The 12,352-nt window shown below is 32.1% G+C and overlaps 1 protein-coding gene across 1 annotated transcript; it reads right to left on the bottom strand.

The window, feature by feature from the left end:
- Positions 1 to 2,503: 2,503 nt before the first annotated feature.
- LOC132040191 (reticulon-like protein B21) lies at positions 2,504 to 9,092 on the bottom strand. The gene is made up of 9 exons (XM_059430815.1): positions 7,371 to 9,092; positions 7,094 to 7,159; positions 6,867 to 6,969; positions 6,529 to 6,597; positions 6,240 to 6,387; positions 6,039 to 6,108; positions 5,234 to 5,299; positions 2,995 to 3,117; positions 2,504 to 2,816 (listed from the first exon to the last, which is right to left on the bottom strand). The coding sequence occupies exons 1-9, from the start codon at positions 8,809 to 8,811 to the stop codon at positions 2,638 to 2,640; spliced, it is 2,265 nt and encodes a 754-aa protein (XP_059286798.1). The 5' UTR covers positions 8,812 to 9,092; the 3' UTR covers positions 2,504 to 2,637.
- Positions 9,093 to 12,352: the final 3,260 nt, after the last annotated feature.

Consider the following 12,352-nt stretch of genomic DNA (forward strand, 5'->3'; position numbering starts at 1 on the left):
TTTAATTAAGGCATAACCAAAAGTATGCCTTAACTAAAAGTGTGCCTTGAAAAGTTAAAAAAAAAAAAAAAAAAAATGTCTCAAGGCAAAGTCTGCCCCCTCCGGCATAATTTAGAATTTAGAGAAACCCATTTAGTGTTCTTCATAGCTTTCTCCAAATTCTTAGCAATGGAGTTTAATTTTCTCCCAAATCAACTCAAAGAATTAGTGCTTAAATAACTCCAACCAAGCAACAAGTAGCAACTCCAAACAAGCAACTTCCAATCGATTTTCTTTAACAAGATTAGATTTTTCATCCTTATTTTTTTCCAGATTTTTCCTTTTTCTTTCTTCGCATTTTTCATTTTTTTTCTTGATTTTCGTTTATGGTGGAAAGTTGTTCTTTAACAAGTTGTTCGGAATCATATGTGGATTTTCTTCGCCTTGAGATTTTCGTTTATAATGGATATTATTTTGACAACAAAAAATGGGGATGGATATTAAATAGGGTGAAGATGAAGATGAAGTAGCCTAAAAATGGAGGGAGTTCAAATTTTATCTACTTGGCATCATATGTGGCAGCTTAGTTGGCGTCCAAAACAGTCGGATGCATTTTTAAAGACCGTCACGCGCCATCGGGCGGTGTATTCACGCTCTTCACGCCACATCGCAAAAAAGGGCCATTTGCTACCGAAAAAATTTGTCCAGGGGGGTAATAGGACCCCCGCAAATGTTCGGTGTGTAGTTGGCATTTTGGTCAAACGTTGGGGGGTATTTTGACTATTATCCCCTTGAAATGCAGAGTCCATGTATACAATATCGTTCCTTGAACAAACATTTGTTCTTTTACTCCTTGATTGGTTATGTAATTGTGCATTATTCTTACAGCACTGTAACAACATGTGGATGTGTCTCATGTTAGAGATATGACTCTGAAAGTGAAAAATACTACTCCTACTTTATTTGTATAGTTAGATATAACTGTTTTAGCAACTGCAGTATAATTTGAAAATTTAGAGTGTATGGAATATCCGGTTTTGTGCTTTATTCCCCTTTCAATTTTTTTGTTTAATTTCCCAGATTCTTTAAGATTTTAAACAAGGAGAAAGTGGTTAAAATACGAAAAATTAACTCTACATCAATTCTTCTTCAGGTTGTTGCTTCATTTACATACTTTTTAGAGAACGGAAAAGGGTCAAATATACCCCTGTACTATTAGAAAATGGTTAAATATACCCCTCGTTATACTTTGGGTCCAAATATACCCTTTCCGTTATACTTTGAGTTTAAATATAGCCCTCTGTTATACTTTGGGTCTAAATATACCCCTCTTCCGTTAAAATTGTCTATGATGGATATGAAATATGACGTCGCACTGACAACTCGGTGAGGTGGACACCACATGGCATGCCACCTCACCACCCCAACCAATTCATCCCTCCCTTCTCCGTCTTCTTCCACCACTACCATCTCCTCCCCCTCTACAACCTTTTCTCCATAGGCAAAGATGACCCTGCTTCTTTTCTCCATGGTTTCCTTACTCTGAAACCACAACTGGTGAACCTCTTTCTTCCATTGGCGATTTGGATATTTTGTTTCTGTTGTAAACCTTGATGAAGCTTCTGGAATCTATTTTTTAGGATAGGAATAGAAAAGGAATCTTCTAGGTTGCATCGAACCCTTGAGTTAAAAAATTGATGTGGAACTGGAACACTCTTGCAAATGCCGTCTTTAATTGATTCAATATTCATTTTCAACATGGTGGTGTGGTGGCGCCAGTGGTGGCAAAGGTTGTGGAGGGGAAGAGATGGTAGTGATGGAAGAAGGAGAAGAAAGGGGTGAATGGGTTGGGATGGTGAGGTGGCATGCCATGTGGTATGTGTCCACCTCGCCCAGTTGTCAGTGTCACGCCATATTTCATATTCACCATGGACAATTTTAACGGAAGAGGGGTATATTTAGACTCAAAGTATAACAGAGGGGTATATTTGAACTCAAAGTATAACAGAAAGAGTATATTTGGATCCAAAGTATAACGAGGGGTATATATAACCCTTTTCTAATAGTACAGAGGTATATTTGACCCTTTTCCGTTTAGAGAAATAAGTATCTTCACCTAGATTAATTTCTAATAAGAAAATCGACTTTAGAGAAACGCGTGCAATTAATCTAATTCATTTGAATATGAAAACAATAGGGTATTTCAAATATTCAAAATGTAAAATAATTGTAATATTTCATTATGGAGTATTATGAAAGGATCCTATTACAAATTTAATTAGACACCTTTAAGTTCGGTAATTGTTAAATTGTTAAAATTCTATTATAGTCTTTTATAGTTTTAATATAAGCTCACAAGTGTTATCAACAATGTTTTTGAACACCTATTTTGAACTAATACTTATCCGATTTCAATTTTAGATCTGAACGCTTCAAGCACAACATTTACATTCAGTGATAGAAGGCGGTGGTTGTATTAATGATGGCGTTAATATAATGATATTTCTACATGGTGAAAGAATAATGAGGAAGAAAATGACTTTTTATTAGGCAATGTAAGCTAAAACTTCAATTATTTACTATGACAAACAACTATGTACAGTAATATGAAATGAAGACTGTCTTTATACATCTCAAATATTTGCTAATTTTTTCCCTTTAATGTGTTTTCTTTTGTTTTTTGGATTCCATTAAACTGGATCTTCTCCCAATTTTCTTTTGTCTTTCAATTTTTTCTTGCCAATAATCCTCGGTTTCTGTAATTTCATCTTCACCTAACCATCCTTCTTTCATCAATTTCTGTTGGTAGTACCTAAATCCCACATACAACATAAAAACTGCAAAAAAGAAAGAAAAAAAAATTGTTGATTATATCCAAAAAATTTATTTAACAAAATAATGTTTGAAAATTTATTCAAGTAATAATTAAAAGTTGCATCTGCATAAATAGAAATGAAGGAAAAGTGAATATTTTTTTCTCAAAAAAAAAATAATAATAAAAGATAGTAATATTACCTGTCCAAATCCTTGCAGATATTGAAGATAAATTCCAAATGAGTGTGAATATTGCAAATGCAAATGCTTTCTTGTGAGTACAAGATACCCAAGCGTCTCGAAAGCGTCTAATCCAAAACGTACCTTCATATTGCAAACATTTTGTACGTTACAAAAATTTTAATTTCTCAAAAGAAATAAAAACTAAAATCATCAAAGATTTTGGTGGGACGGTAAATATCCCTCCACCTTTAATCAGAGATCATGGGTTTGAGCCAGAAATGAAGTCGCCTTCGACAAGAAAGACTTTAGCCTTGAATTCAGATTAATCAGTCCTCAAAATGGTTACCACACACAACGGGTGATAAACAACAAAGTTAAATAAAAGCAATGTACCAAATGCTCACCTTAACTATTTATATATTTTTAGCATTTAACTTTTTACATGCTGATAATGTAAAATAATTTTTACATCATCAGGTTACTTAAAAAATAAGTATGGTTAACCGACCATAATAAGGAACTAGTCACCTAAGACTTAAGGCAAATAACGTGCTACTAGCTACATGTTAAAATTACAATATAAAATTTTTATGAAATTTGAAGAAGACTTCTATTATTACGTAGGGATCCAGTAGCTCAGTTGGTTGGCTACCTGAACTTTCACCTTGTTGGTGAGGGTTCGAATCCCCACGTTGTAATCCCCCTCCCCCCCCCCCCGCCCCAACCCAAAGTAATAAAGAAAATGAAAAAAAAAAAGAGACTTGTATTATTACATACTGCTCGGACCATCAACAATTTAGACCATAAGATTTATGAAATCGAAAGGGACAAATTCATAAATAATCACTTTCAGCCTTTGCAGTTGAAAAATAGCCACTATTATTAGAGTTCTAATTTTATAAGTCAAACTCCAATATATACTCATGAAATTTCGCTTGTGAAGTTTGAAACTATGTGACAATGACTATTTTTCAAAAATACGACTAAAAAGTGATTAGTAAACTTTATTTCATCGAATTCTAAATGTGATGCAAGAGCAAGACTAGGTAGCCAAACATTGATAATATACAAGTTTCTTAATAAATTAAACTTTTGCTTACATTATCCTTACACAATGTAGAGATAAAAATAAAGAATGCTAAATTTTAGAAAGATTGAAATGGACCACTTTGTATACGGAAATTCACTTTCTTCATTTGTACTCATTAATGCAACAAAAACAAATACTGTGACCACATTTATAACAACCAACTAATTGACAAATTCATAAAAGAGACGTTATGTAGTTCATCCAACGATGTGTACTACAATTTATTAAATATTCCAAAATTTGGTTAATCTATTTAACGGTATTGTTATAACTTCACCAACTAAGAATTCCTAAAAAAAAAAAAAAAACGAAGCTGGTAAAATTTTATAGTTATCATAAAAATGTTTTGTAGATCTTAATTTTTACTTACCTTCGTTTTAAAAATTGCCTTTCAGTTATACTTGCAAAATATACTAACATAGGTTGTGTGTGTGTGTGTTTGCGGGGGGGGGGGCATAAGTTTCGGGTTCGAGTCTCGAAAATGATATTAATTTTGGTAGAGAGCACTTTATTTTTTAAAATGGAATTCCTGACGCGATTCCAGATCAGTCGAACCCCAAAATGGGTACCAAACACAAGGCTGGAACCAAAGAAATACGGTCAAAGTATTGTACAAAGTGAGAGTATAAAAAGAATTTAATTTATATATATATACACTGACTAGGTGAAAAAAAAATCATTATGAACATATTTTTAACTCGTTGTAATTAACAAGCAACTTGTTGCATATTCTAAGTTACTAATTAACTCCATTTAGTATAGAAGTTGATCTATAGTTTTTTTTTTTTTTTAATTTCTAAATATTATTTTAAACTATTAGCATATATATATATATATATATATATATATATTATTTAAGTTAAATTGCTATAAAAATTATTTAAAAGTTATGGTGGGGTGGTAATTAAGTATCCGTCCATTCTTAACTAGTGTTTTGGGTCGAATCTTGGGAATGATAATCTTTGATAAAAAGCGTTTTGCCCCCAAAGAAAGAGTTTCCCAAATTCCTCGGGAACCGAACCAACAACTCAACTACTTCTTATATCATATTTCGGATCTATTGGAATCGACGAAACTTCAAAATGGATTCATTTACCCCAATGAATTCGAAAAATCAAGCCAGAAAAGTAAAAAAGAAAAAGGAGAGCATGGTGAGAGATATTTTACCATAGGCAGTTAGCTGTGTGGAATAAGAAGAACAGACTTTTGGTCCGATGAAAACTCCAAAAAAGCCTACAAACAGTTAAAAATACAGTGTGTCAGCAACAGCTATGTTGAGAGGTGAAAACAGAATATTCAATTATTTAACTCTGCTTGATCTACTGCAAAATATGTACTTTTTTTTCCTGGAAAATATGTACTAAATACTCTATGGATTTAATTATTTTCTTTTATCCAATTTCCTTGATAAACTTTCATTTTCTTTTCCTTTTCCGTTAGGGGAAAAATAAATAAAATGACCCCTTTTGAAAGATGTACTTCATGAAATATGCTATATTTTCCCGTTTTGGATCTTTAAGCTTATATATAAAGATAACCAAAGCCGGAAAAATCTGAAATATTGTTAGGAAGAATTACAAAAGTGGATTTATATAAATAGTGGCAAAATCAAGACTTTTACTAAGGTATTCAAGAGTTCTTATGATCATTTACTCTAATACATTTGTATAAAAAGGTGTATATAAAAAGGTGTATTTAACTTATATATAGTATTATAAAATTTTCGGCAAAAGAATATTCAACTGACTAGCCTTAGGTCTATGTGGCTCCATCTAAAAGGCAAATATAAAATTCCTTACTTAAAAACTCTTCCTGCTATTACCCAAAAAAAAAAAAAAAAAAAAAAAACAGATTCACAACCAAAAAAGTTTCCAAAGTTCCATTCTCTTTGGTATATTTTTTTTCTAACAAAAGGGAAAAACAAAACAGTAAAAAAATATTTTTTTAACCATGTAGATGCAGAAAAACTCACCCAATTTAGACATTTTCCAAATAGTTATAGAGCTGCCACATCTTGCAAAAATAAACAGCAGAACTGCCATCTGTAGAGGCAAAATTTTGTCAACTTTCTAGTGATTTTCAAAATATTGAGAAAATATAATTTAAGTCAGAAGGAATTTTTTCTAAAAGAGGACAAAAAAAGTGAAATGGGAAAATTTGTTTTTTTCTTTACCTTCATTGTAGTAGCAGGATCCCCAGAAAAAAGGGCTCTAATTTTCAAGAGACATTCATTTACATAAGGCAGTATCAATTTCAGTACCCATACTGCTTCTTCTTCCCCTAATACATATTCACTTGATTCACCTATATCATTTGCACCCCTATTTACCCAACAAAGAAAACAAATAATAAAAATTAGGTAAAAGAAATAATGTTATCTACTATAACGATAAAGTTAATACAATGTTATTTTTCGTCACGTTAAAGTAATTGAACTTTACCTACTGTAACAAGTTTTTTACCTGAGGGATCTAAATAAAAAGATTGTAGCAAGGTAGACCAGACCCAAGTAGGAAATCACAGAAATGAAGCTGTAAAAAAAAGAAAAAAACCATTAATTTTACTTTAGTATTTTTTTTTTCTTTGGTTATTTCAAGAATATCGAAAGAAAAATCTGATTCATTTTCCTTGGTGCAAGTTCTCCTTAACCAACTCGAGCCCCAAGCATAAAGTTGCCTTTATCAGAGAACTCTTTACCCCCGATATGGGACTTCAAGGCACGAATATGAATTTAATCGGGCCCCGATACATGTACCAGACACAAGATGGTAAACCAAAAAAAAAAAAAGTTGTTAATTACCTGATATTGAGATCTTGAGTATAAGAAGATGAAATGATGACAAATGTTCCAAATCCAAAGATTAATGCTGATTTTGATGCATCTCTCCACATAATCAAATCAACTGAAATAAATTTCCAAAACCAAAGAAGAGAAGATTAGAATCAACATTTGCAGAAATGACATTTTTTTTTGCTTGCAAAGAAACTATACAAAAAAAAATAATAATTAAAAAATAAATAAATTACCGAAGCTTTGTAGGTTGCTATGTTGTCTTGGGATATTGCTCTGAAATTCTTCATCTGATGTTGGAACTGAAAATGCAGCATAAAATTGATAAGGGATTCAGAATACAACCTTAAAAAACAGAATCATTGGGTATGAAGTCGCCTTTGTTAGGGAGTGTTTTACTCCCAACGTGAGATTTTCCGGCGCGAACTCGAATTTAGTCGTACTTCAATACGGGAACCGAACATCGAGTGGAAAATTTAAAAAAAAAAAAAAAAATTAAAGAAATCAATTTGCCTGGTTTGGTTCTTGTTGGACTTGGATGATGATGATGATGATGAATTCTTGATTGGCCTGAAATTGGAGGAGGTTGTTTCTTGATAATTGGAGAAATGGGCACTTGTTTTTTCTCATTGTTACTAATATGAACTTTGTTATTCTCTTCAATCACAATCTTTTTAGGCTTAAAAATCTGTTCTGCTACTTCTTTAACATCAACACTTCCCTTTTCAATTTTCTCATCAATATCTTCTTGATCTTCTTCTTCTTCTTCTTCACTTTCAAGATTTGACTCTTCTTTAAGTGGAGATTTCACTTGAGATTCCACATTGCTTGTTGTTATAACTTTCTCTTCACACACATCAAATTCCTTACAGTTTTCTTCAGTAGATCTTTTCCTCTGAATTCCCTCAAATGACCCTTCAAGATCCCTTTTTGACTCATCAATAATATCATCAACAACAACCTTATTTTCCTCAAAACCATTCTTACATTTCTCTGATCTTGTTTTCACCATTTGAAGTGAATCCCTCAAATTCCCATCAAGACACACAGATTTCAACTTCCTTAATTCACAATTCTTCTCATTTCCATCCTCATTTTCTTCAAGATTCTTCTTTGACTCATCAAGAACATCATCAACAACAACAACCTTATTTTCCTCAAAAATCTTTTTACATTTCTCTGATTTTGCTTCCACTGAATTCCTCAAATTCCCATCAAGACACACAGATTTCACCTTCCTTAATTCACAATTCTTCTCATTTCCCTCAAATGACCCTTCAAGATTCTTCTTTGACTCATCAAGAACATCATCAACAACAACCTTATTTTCCTCAAAATTCTTACATTTTTCTTCTTCAAGTTCTTTACTTGATGCTGATTTTGTTTTCACCATTTGAAGAGAAACAGATTTCACTTTTCTTAATTCAGAATTCTTCTCATTTCCTTCCTTATTTGCCTCTGATTTCACTTTCCTTAGCTGAATTCCATTTCTCTCATTTCCATCACTTGATTCACCAAATTTTGCCTTCATTGTTTTAACTGGGCTTTTCTCAGTTCCACATTTCTTGCTTTGAATTGGACTTTTCTTCATTGCATTGTCAGCAGATATAACAGTAGTCAACTCTTTACTTTGTTCATCCAAATTCTTGTTTAATTCAGATCTTTTTTTAACAATCTGAATTGGTTTGCCTTCTAAATTACTCTCAGATTTCCAACTTTTTCTCTTGCAACTCATCACACCACCACCACCAACAACACCAACATTTGGCTTTGGCCCCATTTCCAACTTTTTATGAACTTGATTGTTGTTGTCTCCACTAGTAGTACTAATTTTTTCATCATTTTCAACTTGTGAGGTTTCTTCTTTTTCACTATATACATTAATCCCACCTTTAACTTCATCAACCACGCCATTTCTTGAAATTTTGCCCTTTCTCCTACTAGCCACTTCCATTTTTTTTTCTTTCTGTGTGATTATAGATTCTTGATTATAAATACTATATAATAATGACTACTTTTGGTGGAGGTGGGCTCACTAACTGGTAATGTATTAATGGAAGTAAAAGATTTCAGCTCAACAATTGGAGAGTGTGATGAAAGTAATGAATAACTTTGGGATCCTATTAACACCAGAAAGAGAGAGAGTCTCTATTCATTTTTGCTTTTTTTTTTTTTTTTTTAATGTGGTGATTTCATTTATCTTTTTTATTTTTCTCATTTCTTTATATTTGTGTTTCTTTATTGAGTGTAACTATACCAATATTGATTGTCATGGAGTGATAAGTATCCCTTTATCTTTAACGGAGATATTGCGTTCCAGTTCTGAGTAGGAAATTATCTTCCCTGCGCGAATTCAAATTTAATTGAAATACCGTGAAAAAAAGAGAGTTTAACTTTATACCCGTAAATATTCTATCTTTTTATATTGTTAAACTAATTTATGTAGCAACTCTTTATTATGAGGAAACATCTTCTATGGCCAGTTACAATTTGCATAGTAGCAATTGACCCTATAAATATCTTATGTGTATTTATTTACTCATCTGTGATATTATTTTTTATTGATTTTCTAAAGAGGGGTCATATAATTAAATTAATATTTGTAATAAATTACAAAAAAACCAAATATTCCTCTATTGATCACTGTAATCCTTAATTTAATAACGGAAAAGGTTCAAATACGCCATCGAACTATCAGAAATAGCTCATTTATGTCACTCGTCAATAGTTTGGCTTAGTTATGCCATCGAACTATCAGAAATGGCTCATCCATGCCATTTTTCTATAAAGTCGGTTTTACAATACCAGATATGACACTTGGTCACCAATTAGAGGTCCACGTCATTTAATTAAACCAACACAAACTAAATCCTAAATTAAACTAAAACCCGACCCACAAATTTGTGCTGATTTAAATAAACGGCATGGACCTCTAATTGGAGGCCAAGTGTCATATCTGATATTTTAAAACCTGCATTAATGAAAAATGGCATGGATGAGCCATTTCTGATAGTTTGATGGCATAACTGAGCCAAACTATTGACGAGTGGCATAAATGAGCCATTTCCGATAGTTCAATGGCATATCTGAGCCTTTTCCGATTTAATAATCTAAAGAAGTATTTCCCTTGTCTGTAGTTTTATGGAGTAACAGATTTCAGCTTCAGGAAAATGGTGAGGGGTGTGATGGAAGTTATGAATAACAAACATTGGGATCCCATAGTACACCAGTAAGAAAGAGAAGAGAAGAGTATTCATTTTTGCTTTTTCTTCTTTCTGATGATTTCATTAACATTTTTTTTTAATCCTTATGTTTGTGTTTCTTTAATGAGTTCAATTTTGCCAACAACAGTAGTGGTGGCGTAACAAGTATTCCTTCATCTTTAATTAGAGTTATCGGGTTCGAACCTTAATCAGAGTTCTCGGATTCAAGCCTTGTGCATCAAAGAGAGTACTTTACCTCTAATTATGTATTACTTCTCAGTGCGAATCCAAATATAGTCGGGCCCGTACTGAACACCTGGTGAAAAAGCAAGAAAAAAAAGAGTTTAACTTTGGTATGCATAAATATACAACCTTTTATACTGTTAAACTAACTTACAACGATATGTAACTCTTTATTATGAGGAAATGATCTTCTATGACCGGTTACCGTTTAAATGTAGAAATTGACTCTACAAAAAAAATTTCGGTGTTTATTTACTCATCCTTGATATTATTTTCATTATTTATTTTCTACAAAATTTATATAACTAAAATAACATTTATAAATGAATCAATAAATCAAATCGCTCCTTGTTTAATGAAATTCTCAATTTAATAACACAAAAAGTCTAACAAATAACATGATACAATCAATTAAAATATGCAAATAACTTAAAAATTATTTACCTTATCAGTGTATTTAAAGTAGATTCCTCTTTCATTTATTCTGTGTAGTTACTCATTAAAGAAGAGTGGACAAAAGTGAAAAGGGTCAAAAATGTGAGGGTGTAATGTGGGGAGTAATGATTGAGGTAATATGAGGGAGAATTAGAGATTCTTTGGTAAATTTGTACACTCACTTTCATGTCAAAGGATATCTGTGACTCTCTTAAATCGAGGCTAACAAAAGTCTTGCTCCTCACATGCCATGTTCCAATTTGTCTTTGTACTTTTATTAGTACAAAAACATTATTTATTATGTTTTTCCTCTTTATTTTTTCAGCCTTCAACAATTTTCTTTGACTTTCTACCGCATATAATTAATAGTCTACCCACTCCCACATAGATAGTACTGCAACAATAACAACATACCCCGTATAATTTTATAAGTGGAGTTTGAGGAGAATGACGTATACGCAAATCTTATCCCTATTTTGTGCACTAGAAAGGCTATTTCCAATAGATTCTCGCCTTTTCTCCCACATAGATGTATGTGTAAATTCATGTCAATGCCATGTTGTTTAATGGATGAAGTTGTGGTTTTCTTATATAATCTTGAGCAATTTTTTATTTACAAATGGATTTTTGAGTTTTAGTTAAGCTCAAATATGATATTAAAGTCAGATTCATCGATTTCTATTATTGTATTTTTAATGTTGGATTCATGTATTATATTACTAATATACTCTAATTTTCCAATTCTAAGCGTGTGAAGAAGTATCAAAATTCATATTGACAGAGAGAATGAGTTGTAATCTCTTATACATATATAGTCTTGGGGTAAGAAGATGTAACGCAGGCAGCCTACTCTATCACAAGCATTAATAGTTAATTTCACCACTCAAACACATGACATATAAGTCAAACATACACAACTTTACCATTACAGTAAATATTAAATAATCTACTATAACAGTTAAAACATTTATATTAATAATTTTTTCCAAGACGTATCGAGGTATATATTGCTTGTCCTTGTGCATGCCGAGAGTCTACCGGAAACAACCTCTCTACCTCCCAAGATAAGAGTAAAGTCTGCGTGCACTCTACAGTCTACCATCAGTGGCGGAGCCACGTTAACTCCAGGGGGTATCCGAACCCCCTCGGCGAAAAATTACAGTGTATTTTCAAAGTTAAAATTATTTTATTATGTATATATAGTAAATGTTGACCCCCCCCCCCCCCCCCCCCCCGACTTCTTAATGTATTTACCTTTTAGAATTTTTGAACCCCCTAGACGAAAATTCTGGCTCCGCCATCCTACCATCCCCAGACCCCACTATGTGACTGGGTAAGTTATTGCTGTAGTTGTACATATTACTATTATATATAAGAGGGAATGTGAGGACTTTTGTAGTCCTCACAATAATTTCCCAAATTTTTAAAAACTTTTTCATTAATTACTTTTATGTCCTAATTTTATTTATTTAAGTCAATTTTTTTGTTTTTTGTTTTTAAAGTCTACTTTTCAAAAGCTATCGAACTCCGTGACTTTTGTAGTCCTTACAATAATTTTCAAATTTTTTAAAACTTTTTAATTAATTACTTTTAGGTCCTAATCTTATTTATTTA

The sequence above is a fragment of the Lycium ferocissimum genome, chromosome 12 (genome assembly GCF_029784015.1).
Source record: "Lycium ferocissimum isolate CSIRO_LF1 chromosome 12, AGI_CSIRO_Lferr_CH_V1, whole genome shotgun sequence".
Classification (NCBI taxonomy): domain Eukaryota; kingdom Viridiplantae; phylum Streptophyta; class Magnoliopsida; order Solanales; family Solanaceae; genus Lycium; species Lycium ferocissimum.

What these genes read in the sequence shown, in the direction of transcription:
- LOC132040191 (XM_059430815.1), bottom strand. Translation starts at nt 8,811, where the DNA reads ATGGAAGTGGCTAGTAGGAGAAAGGGCAAAATTTCAAGAAATGGCGTG. An exon ending in CACACAGCTAACTGCCTATG is followed by an intron (nt 3,118 to 5,233) that starts GTAAAATATCTC and finishes TGCAATATGAAG; the next exon opens with GTACGTTTTGGATTAGACGC. An exon ending in ATCTGCAAGGATTTGGACAG is followed by an intron (nt 2,817 to 2,994) that starts GTAATATTACTA and finishes TCTTTTTTGCAG; the next exon opens with TTTTTATGTTGTATGTGGGA.